Consider the following 18,102-nt stretch of genomic DNA (forward strand, 5'->3'; position numbering starts at 1 on the left):
CCTGAAAGCGGTAGAAAGCGCCGTCGTCTTTGAGGGAGAGGACGTGGTCTGAGATAGGGAAGAAGTACCCCTGAGCTGCAATGAGACTCCCGACGTGCATGGCCTCAGCTGTGACAGGAAGAGAACGAGTGCTGATCACTGTGGGTTCCTCAGTACTAGTCTCAGAAAGTCACTCGTAAGGGAATATCTACTGTATATATATATATATCTATCTCTCTCTCTATATATATATCTATCTATCCATCTCTACTCGGATGGAATGAACTCAGTGGTAGCAATATTAAGACAATGCAATCAAACTAGACACTCCTGATGTTTTAGGGGGAAAAGTGAAGCAGCTGCCAAATACAACAATCTTCAGAATAGCATTTTCTAAAGTGTTATGGCATTAAATGTCACACAGTGTCTGCATTCAAAGTTTTTGATAACAGTTTGCCATCTTCCACAGCCTGTTGTATTCTTTTGAATTTAAATTGCATTTCAGCTATAGGATTCAGGACTGAGGTGGTTTGACTGAGGATGACTCAGTGATCGACTCAGTCCAGGCTGTGGGCTATTGCACCAACAATAAACACTGCTCTCCCACCACCATGCCTCAGGTCAGCTCAACGAAACAACAAATTCATAACAACTTCGGGCCATTTTTTTGTTAAATCCTGCGTTTCCCTATTTCCTTGCTCATTCTGTTGTTTTTGCCTGTTTTACCTTGTGGATAACTAAATCTGTTGATAATGTTTGAGTTTCTTAAGATAAACTGGAAGGCAAACTGCAAGATATTCTATTCATTTCTAACATACCCGTATTTGTGTTTCTGAAAAGATAACATTTAACGGATTGTAAGACCTGCAGTGCCTACCCACACACTGTCTGACCTTTCATAAACTGGACCGCTGTGACAAACTCCTGTCTAAACTCCAGCCTCCTGTTATCTAGCCATTTCAAGAAAGAGCTCAACATTACAATAAATATACATCATATATACATAGAACTCATGCTTTCATATTAATTGTCATTAAAAATTGGGAAACGCTGCACCCAGTAGGTTTCTATGTATACTTGTTACAATATTGAAGTGCCTTTTAGTGAATAAAGGCCTGTAGTGCTGACACTAGCACTGCAGTCTTGTATCATTTGTCAACACTTACCTGGATCCTCAATGGACAGGTTCTTCATCAGCCACTGTACAATATCTGTACCTGAATCAGGTCAGACAGAGAAAGACAAATGATGGTTGTACAGTGTATGGACACACATCTGGTAGAGATGGGGCGTGATTTAAGAAATAGAAGGAAATGGGGTAGAGTGAGAAAAGCAATAGAATCATCCCTACTCATTTTAACCACATTTGGGACTAAATGTAAATGTATAAATAGTCTTTTCCATTACTTATCCCCTTCAAAAACAAAAAAATGAATGGAATAAGACGAGATTAATTAAATTGAAAGCAAGAAAGGCCATGGTAAACTCAAAAACTGCATTTGAAATTATGCGTAATAGAGGATAATAAATATTTAAAATTTGATAAATAGAACTGCAAGCTAAATTAAAGAAACAGCTTCAAAATAAGAGCACCCGATGAAGAGGAAATAAATATTCTGACCGCTTCATCTCAAGCAGTTGGTCTTGAAACAGATACATCAACCAAGACAAGTCTCACACTGCTCAGATTTAAAATGATCTCTCCCCACTGACACTGGGTTAAGATACTAAAAAGTTTTTTTTGTCGGAGGAGATAGACTTTCATCTCATCTGTGCTTTCTCCCCCTCTGCTTCATCTGAGTCCCGAGAGGAGGCGGCGTTTAATTCTTCACCATTCATTAGTTTCCTTGCCCTCGGCACTCATCTACAAACATTTGAGCTGCTGTTCTGCACATCCATCCGCTGCTGTAGTAATTGTGTTTATTGATATGCTCTGCTTATGGCAAACTGGGGTAATGCATTTTCCATAAGTGCAAGGACTGAGACAGTGAAGAAGAAGAATGTTAATGGCCTTTCTTTGTTTCCATCATTTGTTAGGGGTGAGTCAAAGCCTCCCACTGTGGCTCCAGACTTTAAAGTGATTTAGATTATCAATCGAAGCAACAGCAGCCAGCAGGCAAGGTGGTCGACTTCAATCCCCACCTGACAGGTACAAGTGGCTCACAATGTTGTTATTTTTCCATTTGAAATGTCATGCGCATGTTTCCTAATAATGCAGTTCAAGACATTGACACCTAGAGTCCCAGCTCTACTGAAGCAGTTGGAGGTTGATTGCCTTGCTTAAGGGCACATTGACAGTAGGACAACAGCATTAGTCGCTTCGCTTCCACACTTTCAAACATTTAATCATATAATGTCCTCCTACTTTCCCTTCAGCTATTCTCCAGTGAGCCACTGCTGAAGAAACGGAGCAGCAGCCGAAACAGAACCAGAATGAAATGCAGCCACAACACACACGTATGTATATCGATCCATCCATGTTAGAAGAGAGATGGAGAGATATTGCAAGTTAACAGGAAGTGCTTCCCTGACAAAAGTAAATTACATAATGCAATACCAAATAGAACTTTTGGGAGACTATCCTAACCGGAAAAACAGCAGCATCGCTTGTTTGATCAAAAACTAATACATATTTTTGACGGCAATAACAAACAAACAGTCTGTAGCTTAGGGTTGAGGACTTGTTGTTTTAGAAGGATTTATCCACCTTATTTCAAGATGTAATTCACTTAACAACCTAACCCTAAAACCAGGATCCACAAAGAGGATTGGGTGGATGGTCTCCTCAGGGCCCCCCTTTTGACTTTCTCACTTGGAACAGTGTTTGCACAGTGACATCTCTTTCTCTCTCTACTTCTTACCTGTAACAACGCTGGGGATTTTGGTCATGAAACTTTTCACAGTTCTGATGGGCACGCCGTCCACTTCATCCTGGATGAGAGTGACAATGTCCTCAATCTGCAGGGGATGGCCGGCAAAGAGGACAAAAAGAGGGACAAAGACAAAAAGAGAAAAGCAGATACAGTTAAAAAACAAGTTAATTAAGATTGAAAAACATTTATAAGCTGACCTGTTAAAAAGGAGCTGCCTGTGAAATTAGACACAGCACAAAATCTGGGTGCTTCATTTAAGCACAAACAGAAACAAAGTTTCTAAATTCACTCCTCCGTGAATCGCCACCTTATCGTGGTGGAGGAGTTTGAGTGGCTCAGTGATCCTGGGAGCTATGTTGTCCGGGGCATTAGCCCCTGGTAGGGTCTCCCAAGACAAACAGGTTTCAGGGGAGAGCCCAGACCAAGAGCGGTTCAAAACAACCCCTATGATAGTTAGCCCACGGACTACAGCCACCTCGCCCGGACCAGGGAAACCGGGGCACCCTCCCGGAGCCAGACCCAGGAGGGGAGCTCGTAGGCGAGCGTCTGGTGGCCGGGCCTTTGCCCATGGGGCCCGGTCGGGCTCAGCCCGAATAAACACCATGGAGCAGCCACCCTGTGGACCCACCACCCGCAGGGACAAGCATCGGGGTCGGGTGCTATGCAGACCGGGCGGCGGGTCGGGCGGGAGGCTCGGGCATGCCGATCGCCGGCGGCATAGACTAGCTCTAGGGACGTGGAACGTCACCTCGCTAGCGGGGAAAGAGCCGGAGCTGGTGCAGGAGGTGGAGCGATACCAGCTAGAAATAGTTGGACTCACCTCCACACACAGCACTGGCTCTGGAACCAAGCTCCTGGAGAGGGGTTGGACTTTGTCCTTTTCCGGAGTTGCCCAGGGTGAGAGGCGCCGGGCGGGAGTGGGGATACTCACGAGCCCCCGGCTGAGCGCCGCTGTGTTGGAGTTCTCCCCGGAGAGCGAGAGGGTCGCCTCCATGCGCCTTCGGGTTGCGGGGAGCAAGGCTCTGACTGTGGTTTGTGCTTATGCACCAAACAGCAGTTCAGAGTATCCGGCCTTCTTGGAGTCGGTGGGAGGGGTCCTGGAAAGGGCGCCGCCTACCGACTCCATAGTTCTCCTGGGGGACTTCAACGCTCACGTGGGCGATGACGGAGAAACCTGGCGGGGGGGTGATTGGGAGGAACGGCTTGCCCGATCTGAACCCGAATGGTGTTTCGTTATTGGACTTCTGTGCTTGCCATGGTTTGGCCATAACGAACACTATGTTCGAACATAAGGTGGCTCATAAGTGTACCTGGTACCAGAACACCTTAGGCCGGAGATCAATGATCGACTTTGTAATCGTATCATTTGATCTGCGGACGTATGTCTTGGACACTCGGGTGAAGAGAGGAGCAGAGCTGTCAACTGATCACCACCTGGTGGTGAGTTGGATCAGATGGCAGGGGAACCAGTTGGAAAGACCCGGTAAACCCAAACGTGTAGTGAGGGTGAACTGGGAACGTCTGGCGGAGGACCCTGTCCGGGAGGTCTTTAACTCCCACCTCCGGAAGAACTTCTCACACATCCCGAGGGAGGTTGGGGACACGGAATCCGAGTGGACCATGTTCAAAGCCTCTATTGTGGACGCGGCCGCTAGGAGCTGTGGCCAGAAGGTCATCGGTGCCTGTCGTGGTGGCAACCCGAGAACCTGGTGGTGACACCGGAGGTGAGGGAAGCCGTCAAGCTGAAGAAGGAGACCTTCAAGGCCTGGTTGGCCCAGGGGTCTCCTGAAGCAGCTGACAGGTACCGGCAGGCCAGAAGGGCTGCAGCGGCGGTGGTCGCGAATGCTAAAACTCGGGCATGGGAGGAGTTCGGGGAGGCCATGGAGAAGGACTTTCGGTTGGCCTCAAGGAGGTTCTGGCAAACCATCCGACGGCTCAGGAAGGGAAAGCAGGGCTTACCCCAGGCTGTTCTCAGCAGGGGGGGGGGGAACTGCTAACCCGGACGGAGGACATCGTCGGGCGGTGGAAAGAGCACTTTGAGGAACTCCTAAACCCGACCAACATGTCCTCTGCAGAGGAGGCAGCGCCTGAGGACCTAGGGGGAGGCTCACTCATATCCCTGGCAGAGGTCGCCGAGGTAGTCAAAAAGCTCCTTGGTGGCAAGGCGCCGGGGGTGGATGAGATCCGCCCTGAGATGCTGAAGGCGCTGGACATGGTTGGTCTGTCCTGGCTGACACGCCTCTTCAATGTCGCATGGGGGTCGGGATCAGTGCCCATGGAATGGCAGACCGGGGTGGTGGTTCCCATCTTCAAAAAGGGGGACCGGAGAGTGTGCTCGAATTACCGGGGTATCACACTACTCAGCCTCCCGGGGAAGGCTTATGCCAGGGTGCTGGAAAGGAGGCTCCGACCGCTTGTCGAACCTCAGATTCAAGAGGAGCAGTGCGGATTCCGTCCCGGCGGTGGAACAGTGGACCAGCTCTTTACCCTCGCAAGACTACTGGAGGGGTTCTGGGAGTTTGCCCAACCAGTCTACATGTGCTTTGTGGACTTGGAGAAGGCTTTCGACCGGGTCCCTCGGGGGGTCTTGTGGGGGGTGCTGCGGGAGTATGGGGTGCCGGACCCGTTACAACGGGCGATCCGGTCTCTGTACGGCTGCAGTAGGAGCTGTGTCCGCATTCTCGGCAATAAGTCAGACACGTTCCCAGTGGGTGTTGGCCTCCGCCAGGGCTGCCCTTTGTCACCGGTCCTGTTTGTGATTTTCATGGACAGGATATCTAGGCGCAGCCTGGGGGCGGAGAACGTCAGTCTCGGGGGTCTCGGGATCGCTTCTCTGCTATTTGCAGATGATGTGGTCCTGTTAGCCTCCTCGGATTGTGACCTCCAGCATTCACTGGGGCGGTTTGCAGCCGAGTGTGAAGCGGCGGGGATGAGAGTTAGCACCTCCAAATCTGAGGCCATGGTTCTCTGCCGGAAACCGGTGGATTGCTCCCTCCAGGTGGGGACGGAGTGCCTACCTCAAGCGAAGGAGTTCAAGTATCTCGGGGTCTTGTTCACGAGTGAGGGTAAGATGGAGCGGGAGATCGACAGACGGATCGGTGCAGCTGCAGCAGTAAAGCAGGCGCTGCACCGGACCGTCTTGGTGAAGAGGGAGCTGAGCCGGAAGGCAAAGCTCTCAATTTACCACTCGGTCTACGTTCCTACCCTCACCTATGGTCACGAACTCTGGGTCGTGACCGAAAGGACAAGGTCGCGGCTACAAGCGGCCGAAATGAGCTTCCTCCGTAGGGTGGCCGGGCTCAGCCTTAGAGATAGGGTAAGGAGCTCAGTCATCAGGAGGGAGCTTGGAGTAGAGCCGCTACTCCTTCGCGTCGAAAGGAGTCAGCTGAGGTGGTTCGGGCATCTAATTAGGATGCCTCCTGGACGCCTCCCACTGGAGGTTTTCCAGGCACGTCCAACTGGGAAGAGACCCCGGGGAAGACCCAGAACACGCTGGAGAGATTACATCTCCCAGCTGGCCTGGGAACGCCTCGGGATCCCCCAGAATGAGCTGGAACATGTTGCCGGTGAGAGGGAGGTCTGGGTCGGCCTGCTTGACCTGCTGCCACCGCGACCCGACCCCGGATAAGCGGTGGAAAATGGATGGATGGATGGACAGAAACAAAGCTTTCAGAGTTTCTGGTGTACCAAGGCCTTTGATTAATTTAACCATGCTAATGTTTTTACATGCTATGAAATAAGCACTTGAACCTCCTGGAAAATTGCTGCCGGAAAACAATTAATTTGGAGTGGTGAGCTCATGCTGCACTAGTGTGTTCTCCTTATCTACATCACTCATTTCTCATTGATCGATCAGTCACTCTAATATCCCGCCCCATAATCTTGTTTTATAAGTAAATAAATCAAATTAAGGAAGTAACAATCCCATTTCATGGGGCCTTTAAACATGCAAAGTAAAAAAAGGCTGTAATCAGGTTACTGTACATGGTCATAATTGCTACAACAGCATGAAGTGGGAGGGAATCTCAAAACTGAGTCACAGGAAATCATTTGATATAAGCAGAAGATGGACGTTCTGCTAGATCAGCACGTGCCATTGGCCCTTTATCACAACTGTCGAGATATTAAACAAAACAACGCCCACTTTGCACTGTAGTAGTCAGATCTGTCGTTTTGATTGCAATGTTGACACCCCCTCTCTGCACAGATGCTTTCTTGTTTGTGTCAGTGAGTGGGATGTGATAAGTTGGTCGCTTTAGAGACAGCTTACTCAAAACTACCACAGCATTCAGCACTTCTATAAAAAGAACGAGAGGGTTTTTAAAGATACACATGATTCACAGTCATGGATGTAGAGAAAAGAAAAAACACTTGACTTCCTATGCTTCTAGAGCATACAGTGTATTGTACTGCACATACAGCACACCCACACAACAAAACTGCATTGTGAATTACGTTTTGAAAGAAACATATTTTGTTGTGGATTATGTTTGCTTTTGATCTCAAGTATGTTTCAAACCAGTCAATAGAAAGTCTGTCTCTCACACAGGAGACTGCTCGTGTCCCTCTTGAAACAAGTACTTTTGTTGCCTTAACATAAACACTTTGTTGTGTTTTTGTTTTGTTTCAATTCAGTACTCATCTTAAGCCAAACCACGATGTTTTGTACTAAAAATAATGAAGCAGTTTTGTAGTGATCAATGTTTGGATTTATTTCAATTTACAGCGTTAACCACATGTTTTAAACTGTTTAAAACTGCGACCCTAATTCAGTAGAAATTACTTTTCCCCCAAACGTGATTTTGCAGGTGACAGGGTCCTCATGCTGTGTGCATTTTCTTGACTCTTTTAGCTTCGTGAGTATATTTATCATCTAGCTGTCGGTGGAGTACAATTCTCGCAGACACCCACACTGTGTCAAAGTACACTCTACTTAATGTACAGTGCTTCAGATAGACACAACATACTACACATCCTATACTGTAAAACTATTTTGAGATCTCTCAGACAGACTTTAAATGATCAAACATTCCTTATATTATGCTTTGCTGATTTTTGATCGTATGAGTGCCCTGCAATATAATTGCATCATATGTCCTAGAATACAAAAAAGTATCTTGTTCTAACTGCTTCATATTTAGAAGCTTGATCATTTCACTAAGAACGTGTGAATATGTACAGCAGAGGAACCTCAATGAGGAAATGCAGGATGAGGGCGAGAGAACAGAAGAGAAATTAAGATGCTTCTTAAAAACAAACTATTAAACTATTAACTATTAATAGACTATTTGTTTCCCTCAGCTTCCAGTCTGTATCCTCAGCTAAGAGTTTAAGCAATGCTCAGGGACACAAATACAGAAAAGGCACATCTCATTCACCTCAAAGACTAGACGTTCCTAGCCAACATTCAAACTGACAAGCCTTCTGCTTTTACATCTCTGTCCATCAGTCTTTTGTCACCCTGTTCCTCTCTTTTGTTGAAAGAAACTGCTGCCGGCTGTCAGCCATAAGCTAGGGCACGGCAGGCAGCTTCGGTTCTACACATCAGAATCAATATAATAATACAACTAGACCTTGATGATGTGTGGGGACAGCTGCTAGAATGACTTTAATGGCTTCCGCTGTCACGAACAATTCACTCCTGCCCAACCAATCAAAACGGGTAATCACTACAGGATTATTACAGACTAAAACAGCCGTCGACAGAATCATTTTAGGAAAGGAAAAGACAAAATTGCCGCCTGGATGTCTGATCACAAAATGCTGCCATTTTTTAATCTGGAAAATAAAAATGCATGACTACAAAGGCATCAGGGGATGTTTTCCTTTACATGGATACAACAAGTTGAGTAAAAGTTGTTAGATTAGTCAGTCGAGAGTACAAAACAGACGGCTTTAAACAAGCATATGTCGAATTAATAGTAATATAGTAAGCATCATCTGTGAAAGCCTCTACGGTTGAACAATGAGAAGAAAACTCAAGCTTGAAAACCAAAGAATGAAAACATCACATTTCTGATCTCATCCCTGGGGAGCGGGTTAAAAAAAAAAAAAATCGCCACAGCAACAATCGCTTAGCAGAAACTGAGAAACAATCAAAAATATGTGAAGACTCACTTTAAAGTTACACAAGGTACCTGAACGCATCTGTATTCCCCTGTTAATGGGATGTGTGAGTGTGCCTGTGTGTTTGTGTTTCTGTCTTGTCTTTTTGTGCAATCCAGTGGGAACATACTTCATCAGACTTATTGCGAGCCACTCGATTCAACTCCCCGTGGGGCAGTGAGCTGCCTGATTACAGCATTAGCGTCATGAGCTTAGCATGGACCAGCTAGTGGGCTGGCAAGCAGTTTGGCAGACAGGTGGGCTTATTAAGAGTGACACAGGCTATGCTGTTGATTGTGGTTTAACGATCCCTTGGGCAGCAGGATGGCCTCACCAGTGATGCTGATGCCATTGTCTCAGTAATCTGTTTATTGTTTGAGTGGGCATCATTCCTACTCGAGCCTTATGCAAGACAGAAAGAAGCATCTGATGGATACTGAAGTGTAGGGAGGCACAAATAAGCATAATATTCTTTCAAACTGATATTATGGCAAGGGTAAGCTTCGTCTTTAGAAAACATTGACGCCATTCAAGGTGAAGGAAGTATTCAAATGCTTTACTTGGATAAAAATACCACTGTGTTGTAAATTAAATAAAGATACACGTTTTGCAGGAAAACCCTTTTCAGAATGAAAGTGGACTAATACATTCTCAGTAGCCACGTGGACTCATGGGAAAAGGCCACAATAACTCAGCTGGACCCACAACCTGGCATGCACATCCCAAATGCATACAGATGAGGCCAATAAAGTACACTTACTCTAAAATAATACCCCTTGTGAATTCCTGACCATGAAACAGCTGCAATTAGCTTTTCTTTACACAAAGAGAAATCTCTGGATCTTTGGAGAGGAGACAGAAAAAGCCATCACAGTGTATATACTGAAGCAGACATACATCCTGCTGAGAGAGAAAATGTCAGCTATGGCCCAGAGGATGTCTGCGCAGGGATACCTGGGTAACGTATTTTGAGAGAAAAGAAAGAAAATTACCTCGTTGGAACCATGCAGCTCCAAGCCTTCCACACTGCGACAGGCCTAACGTCCTTACGATGGATTGATGCTTCAGATAATTTTAGACTTTTTAAGGTGTAGAGCATTTACCTTTGATGCATTAAATCACTCTTCAAATGATATATCATAAGTCTCAACCATGGTAATAGTGTCAGTCTTTTTTTTTACCGGCTGTAAGGTTTCAAAATGATGACTGATGGTCATATTTAATATATACCTTGAAGAGCAAGCTCAAATATACCTTGAAGAGCAGCATTGCACTCCATGAACTGATTAATTTAGATTCCTGGGGAGGCAAAGTATGTGATCAGACTAGTCATATGAGACCATTCGCTGATTTAACTCCTTCCAGAAATGATATAGCACATCTATATATGACCTTCACAAGATCCCTCACAATCAAGTGCTGAAACACCACACTGATTGCAACATGGTCATCTGTGCTTTAAGTGGCACTTGCATACTGATAAGGAACGCTCAGACAGAAAGTCAAGTGACAACAAAAGCAAAAGGAGATGTGAGAAGAAGGGTGAAATAATTAGCTGATAGCCACCCAAACAGATAGTTTTTTGAAAATGTCATGCACATATTAATAATGTTATATTAGCTGCAACCACGTACTGTACTTGCAGATATCCTCCCGTGCATGCATGTTCATGAACGATTGGGGGTGGGTGTGGCTTAATTGTAGGGGGCGGGGTTAACCCACACCCAGGAAGAGGAACTCTCTGCTGAGTGCAGCAGAGAACTGCAGGAATGAGTCAGATAACCTCAAAATGCATATTTCTGCACTTGCCATTCCCTCATTCAAAGTAAATGTTTTTTGTTTTTTTAAATTCTGATGATTGCTATCACCCTTTAAAAAAAATATGTATCATAAAAGTGGTGTTCATTTGTGAAACAAAACTATTACAAGTTTGTTTTGCCACAGAGTTTATTTTCTGCAATAATCCCAAATCCAATGAAATAATAATACGCTTCAAATATATACAGAGTCCTCTGACGTAAGTATATGTTGTGAGTGGGCTTCAGGGTTGTAATGAAATGTATTGAACATAAAGCAACATGCAAGGTTGCACTTTCACCCTGCCAAGAATGCTGCAGGTAAACAACTGACTAGTGCAAATTACTGACCCTAGATCTATTGATGGTGGCAATATGCACCCTGCCAGCTCCATGGGCGTGTTGCTCTAAAATAACCTGGAGCATGATGAAAGTTTACCTATGACAATCAAGGATGTGTCATTAGCAACACTATGCCACGAATATCTCCAATAACAAATGTGTGGTATGTCCATGAATGAAGCGTATCAGATTTCATCTAAATACTGTAAATGGTTAAAAGCAGCCATAAGATTAAATTACAAATCCAGTGACAGGAAGCCAGATTTTGGCTCAATTTGTGGGTGTAAAATAGATTCAAAGAAACTCGATCTGCATTTTAGGTCAATGTCATGCACATATTCCTCATATATAATCTGACACAATGAGTCTGAGGAGACTCATTATCTACACGTCCCAGTCGGCCAGCATGCTGTATTTTGTATCACCACAAACTCAACAAACTTTCCCAACATTTAATTTGTCACTAAAAATAACTTCATTATGATCCGTTGAAATGGAAAGCAGCTCATTTCAGTAGAAGCTCTTATAATATGGTGTTATATGCAGAAATGTTGTTGGCACACAAGGTTGCGCATCATGTTGCTGCTAGAGTTATCTAAATATCAAACAATTTACATAAAGATGTTTGGGAAGGTGGCAATAAAAGTGCCAATACACTACCGATTTAATATGTTTGTTATCAACCAGATTTAAGAATTGTATACATACTGTACCTCAAAGGGTCAATCATGTGTATAATTATGCTTTCATAGTATAAGATACTGTATGTGACAGCAGTTTAGAAAACGCTTGTCCTGGACCAGTGCAAATTCAGTCTGGCAAAGCAAGGCTACCTTGGAAACAACCTCAGCATATCAAGATTTCACAACCTATTGCATGAGCTGCATCAGCTCTCCCACACACACACAAACATGGCTTTTTGTCCCGATAATTTATTATCCCGATGTGATATTTATGATCCTAGTAATCCAATTTAAAATGTAAATGTATTTAATCTGTCAAATGTGAGTATGAACCACCAAAAAACATCAAAACTTATTTGTTGTGTTTCCTGTTGCAGTTCAACATACACCAACTTGATCTCAGGGGAAAGCGTATAAATAGAATTACATTTTAAGGACATTCCGCGGGACATAAGCATTAGTATGGAAAACAAGTCACAAACGTAACTTCAGAATAACTCATGAACACTGGTCTGAAACACTGGCCTCCAGGTTGAAAGTTCTGCGTTTGTTTGATGCATCCACCTCTCACTTTCTATACTACATCACTTGCTCTGAGCATAGCATATTAACGCGTATGTATTTAAAACTGCAGTCAGTCCAGATTAAATGGCATACAATTATACTCGAAATGTTCAAAAAACCTTTCTTATTGCACGCTAAATGACAAATTGTCTTGTCAACGCCATTTGGTGAGACAGGGCTGCATGAAGAAATGAGCTAAGAGTCGCTCTCCATGTCCAACTGTTCTTTCAGAGGCCCCAGTTAAATTGATCCTGAAATCCCAGCTCATTTTGTGGGTGGCCATAATGATGTTCAAGCTTGTCACAACAGCAGTGGTCGCTGTCGGATCCACCCTGAAACACTATGATGTTTGAAATTCACTGTTGTCGAAATCACAAGTGTGTTACCTCTAAATTGGTTGACTATTCACTGGTATTTTAGCTCTAGTTAAATAGAGTGTTTCAGCCATAGTTTAATCTAAGTATCGGTGGTGCATGGTCCAGTCGTGGGTTTATACTATAGCCCTTGTTTGGTCCTGGTTCAATAGCACAGCACAATGCTGCAGTATCAGATGGTGATCGAGCTGAAGCAATATGTCTCTGTAGTTGTACCCCAGGCTCTGTATGTTTAGAGACAACAGTGGAGTAGTGTGTGGAATGAGGTATGTATAGACGCTTTGGTGTGTGCTGGAATGTGTGTGTGTGTGTGTGTGTGTGTGTGTGTAGGTGTATGAATACTGTATGTGTCATCTTGGGTAACCGTTCCTTCTGAGACCAGGCTCTTCTGTCAGTAGGGCAACTTTCCTCCCCTACAGTGCCTGAATCCCACAGCTGCTGCACCGCTACAGATATCACATGGATCTTTGAAGAGCAGATCACAATCAGGCTAAGATTAGACTGCCAGGGGCTCATTCTGAGGATAACTCCTTTTTTTGCATTTTAATTATATCCATCTATCCTGTATTCTGGTATCTCATATTGATATGAAGCATTATAGCATTGGATGCTTATTTGCAATGGTCTAAGAATAAAAGTCTGGGTTTCTCCCAGGACAACATAACACTATGTTTTCACTAGGTATTTTAAGGAATCACAAATGTATATTGAAACATTATGACCCTGCTATTATTATTATTTCCATTATAGTCCCAGTGTAATATAAGATCATGTAATATACTGCTGTATTATAATTTGAGACCCTTATAGTAATAATCCAGCTAATGCATGTGTTGTATATAGTCTATACTAGACTAATTGAAACAAGGAATATTTGGGTATGATTTTCTTGTCAAAAATTACGATACGTAGTTCCAATACCCTCCAATAAACTTTGAGACAGGATCTTAGATAAGAAAAGGCCAGATCCCCCCCGTTACTGTTACATAAGATCACTGTCTCAATTGTAAATTAGTGAACTAGGATCATCTTTGTGGTGAAACATTTTAAACCCTGAAGCTCTGGACTAAATTCAGAGAGAATAATGAGCATAAATATTTATTGAGAAATTATCTTTGTGAAGGACTTTATATTACTCAACTTGCTGTGAGGCAACAACAAGTGCAATTATAAAGCAGGTAAAGAAAAAATGATGATGTGCAGCGTTATAATGAAAAGTAGACAAAGTGGTGACAAAAACAAACAGTCCTGCTCAAAATTAATTAACGAGATTTGCATGGACTCAAAGCAGTCGGTTATCGACCCCAAGCTTTCACAAATATAATATTTCATTAATTTCATTTGTTTTATTTCTGTGTCGTGCCATCATTTGTCCCACATGTAAATGCAAAACACCACTATTACATCTTCCTGTCTCAGTAAACTCAGTATCCAGGATGAGCTGTTTACATAAAAACTATTAAATATCTACAGATTACCTCAGAAAAAGTTTTTTTCCTGCTATAATAATGTTCTGAATTTCAATGTAGCACCAATAACTGAACATAAGTTGGTTAGTTGAAAGTTGTATTATAAGTTTTAAAAATGTTCAACACCCTAAGTTCACTGAACTTGACAGACTATGTTCAATATTTTAAATATTAAGTTGAATCAATAACTGTTCCCGCTGACAAAGCTATTGGTTTGTCCATACAGTATATATAGAAATCTCTTCCTAAAGCGATTCCAACGTAGATGGGAGACAAAATCCAGAGTCCTTCTTTAATTAATGCACAAATTCATTACATTACAAGTTCAGCTGAAACTAATATGAGGCTTGATTTGGCTAAAGCTCAGGCTGACTCTTTACAGCCATAGAGGAGAAAGATTACAGTCATGTGAGAAGTGTTGTGTCCACACAATAATAATAATATTCTAAGGTGCAACGTATAGTCCGAGTGTAAATATTATGATTCCATCAGGTATGTTTTTTTTGCCGGTGGTGTTGCCGTGTAGGACTCCCTTATTTCACACTGTATTATAGTTCCCTAATTAACATATCCTCGTGAGCTTTATGCTATAAAAAAATAAATATATCCTTTGCACATGTTCTCAGTAACACAAAGAGGCTAAAGTTATAATATCTCGACCTTTTGTCAAAGTGTGCCATAATAAGGATGTGATAATGAATCTTACTGATGATGGAAATTGTTTCATAAGGTCCGGGCACTTACAGTTCATGAACATGCACTTCCATACGACTACTGCAATAAGAGGACTCAGGTAATCCTGTATTAGATCCAATATATCATGCAGGATATTAGCATTTTTTTATATTCATGAAGAGGATTAGCATGTCAACCTGGCAAAAGTCAAATTAGTTTCATGGAACTTATTAAATGTCATGCCAAAATGTATGTCAGTGGGCATCAGTCACACATTAACACACAGTGTCTCTCACACACACACCAAATGAATTGCCATTCACCCTGAGTGGGCGTAATGACTGGAGATGGTGCGGCTGCCTGCCTGCATTATACGGGTTTATGTCTGAAGGTCAGACACGATGGCTGTGTGACAGTGATGATGAGTCTTTACTGGTTTCAGCCCAGTGCACCTGGCAGCAGGCTGATGTGACTGTTAATGGAAGTGTAATGACAACAGGATGACTCTGACACAGTTGACTGCCAGTACATCTCTGCCTGACAGCCGATGCCATCCCCGAGCAATCTATAAGGCCGCTCAGGATTGTGGAGGACAAAATAAAATTTAAAAAAAGTCTGGTTTGTTCATCCGAAACAAATCATATCTTTTCTCCAACAACATGAAACAAATGACAACATAATCTAAAGTCACACCACAGTGGCCGAGTCTATTTTAAAAACACTTAACTACTGTTAATATTCAACACAAGTGTCTGGATGAAATAGTATTGCTGAAAAATTAATCATGACCTCTATATGAATATGTTTTGTAGAAAAATAAGTTTATTATTGTTTAGAAGTTGTCGGATATGTTTCCAAACATTGTTCATCTGCCATGCTAGCTGCTCTGTGAGGCGGTTCTTTGAGCTAAATACCAGTGACAGTATGCCAATATGCTCACAGAGATTGAGTTTACGGTCTCAATCACTAGTTTTAAGTCTTCTACAATACACCATGATGTTCATTTAGTTAATCTTAGTCGTATTTAGAGTAAAATAGAGGATGAAGCAGGGTATTTTCGGTTGCAAAATAAATAGATGGCAACAGCCAAAATGCCAAACTCAAAACCGTAGTTTTTAGTCATAACAATGTAATGTCTTCTGTCACTAAACGGAGGATTTGGGTCAGATGCAGTAAGACTTCCTGGTATTTTTGGCACACTGCATGTATTTACTATGTATTGGCACATACTAAATATTTCTCTTGCATACTAAATAGTACGGTAGTATCAGTATGCGAACGCATCAAAAGTGTCAGCTCATTTAAGTTTAACATGGCTATTAATATCTTGCATTAACGCTGTTTGATTTTATTATTTGGGAAGTAGTGGAGGGTTCATCCAAGTGGTTAGGTGGTGAAGAAGACCCAAGACCCACCGCCAATTATAATAATATGTATTTCCAAGTTTGCTCCCCGATTTCAAAACATAAACATAACATGTAACCTCAACATCTTCATAGTGTGAAGGCTGCATACATAGAAATAGGTAAGCAGTTTACTATAGTGCTGACATTTGTGTTCGTCAATTCTGTACAGTTTTGTTTTATCTTTATGTCCAACAATCACATTCAGCAAAGCCTATAAAAGAAAATAGAACAAATCAGGGTGTTAGGGAGATTGCTATTACTTTGGTAGCAGGAGGAGCAGGGGATTAAAGCCTTCGCCTCCCATGGTATGGTTAACACCTTTGGGACGCCACGTGACACCAACTGCAGTGAGGACAAGGTGCCCTGGGCGACAGGCCATCTACCTGACTAGAGACGGACCCAAAAGATTACCTGGATTTGAAGCACGAAAGGTCATTGTTTTTAAAGGCCCGCTACAATCTGTTCTGCCTGAAAGAATACAAAATGAGTACTGAAGGCTGGAAAAGAGCAAAGAGGACAGGCATGTAGTGTGACAAAGCTCTTTACTCTTTATCTTTTCTATTGAAAGGTGTTGTATCCAAATTCAACCTTGCACAAGTCAGCATAACTGAAAACTCTTGGGTGAGTGTGCAGGGTATCAGTATGTTACTTAGACTTCATATTTTGTAATAGTAACAGTTTAGTAATATTTTTCAAATTGTATACGCATACATGGAAGTGGTATCTGATGTCTTGGAAACAGGAAATATCAGTTATGAAATTATATTGATAAGTGCAGGGAAAGGACACTCATCGCCACGGGAAACGTGTCGCTGCTGGAGTGCCAGAAGGACAAACAGCTGCTTTCAAGTGCCGAGGGGAATTTAGTCACTCCTCAGGAAAGCTTTAAAACTCCTTTCTGGGTGGTTTCTTGTATGCTGAAAATAATTCTCATCTTCTTGTTGGGAGGGCGGCGCGTTCATGGAGGGCCGCTTCAAGACAGAAGCATTGGCTAATGTTTTGTTAATTTCCCTCGTCTCTTGAAGGACATCGCTATACGCCAATCAACACAGCTATAAACAAATCAACTGATGTGCTGTGGTTGTGTTGTTCGACCCCATTTCCCCCAATTTGTTCCTCTTGCATAAGAATTCCCCCTAACGCACTGTTAATATTAATTTCATATTGGATTAAATGCAATGTAATTATAATCCGTGTAGTTCAACAGCTTCACATAATCTCTCACTTCTGTCTGTTTTAATGTATTACATCTGTGGGTTCTCCTACAAGCCTCTATTATTTCTGTTATATCAAGTGTCAGCTGTTGACAGATCGATTGTCATTCAAGCAAAGACATTTGTTCTTGATAAAACAGCTCCATGCCACATTAAATATTAACTGTCACTATTCATTAAAAGCTCCATCTTAAAAGGTAAAGATGGATGTTGCGATCTGATAGGACTGATGAAAGCTACTGTTTTACTTTAAACTTCCACTGAGTGAATATAAGAAAAACAAGATATGCTGCGTTTTAGGTCAGTGGTGGAAGAAAAACTCCCAAGACATCCTCAGCTCCAAACTCACCCAACTCACTGTACCAATCTCCACCAGTCAGTGGATCACAAACCTCCTGACACACTGGGGGCAGCACGTGAGGCTCGGGAATCACATCCAGCACCCAGACCATCAGTACTGGTGCCCCTGCAGGGATGTGTGTTCTCGCCTCAGCTGGCCCTCTGATGTGGTCAGAAGAACATGGAGCTGAATGCCCATAAAACTGGGGAGATGACAGTGGACTTCAGGAGGAGCCCCCCTACCACGCCACCCATCACCATTCTAGAAGGTTCAGGGATCCAC

At 43.1% G+C, this 18,102-nt stretch overlaps 1 protein-coding gene across 5 annotated transcripts in view; it reads right to left on the bottom strand.

The window, feature by feature from the left end:
• LOC116391165 (regulator of G-protein signaling 6-like) overlaps positions 1-18,102 on the bottom strand; it is a 73,080-nt gene that overhangs the window by 16,377 nt on the left and 38,601 nt on the right. For all 5 annotated transcript variants that reach the window (XM_031861463.1, XM_031861466.1, XM_031861464.1 and 2 more), the window contains 3 exons: positions 2,841-2,937; positions 1,146-1,196; positions 2-108 (listed from right to left, as the gene is read on the bottom strand). In XM_031861463.1, coding sequence (XP_031717323.1) covers positions 2-108; positions 1,146-1,196; positions 2,841-2,937 — 255 coding nt within the window. The remainder of the gene's footprint in view (position 1; positions 109-1,145; positions 1,197-2,840; positions 2,938-18,102) is intronic.

This window comes from Anarrhichthys ocellatus, unplaced genomic scaffold (assembly GCF_004355925.1).
Source record: "Anarrhichthys ocellatus isolate YVR2014 unplaced genomic scaffold, GSC_Weel_1.0 scaffold25, whole genome shotgun sequence".
NCBI lineage: Eukaryota > Metazoa > Chordata > Actinopteri > Perciformes > Anarhichadidae > Anarrhichthys > Anarrhichthys ocellatus.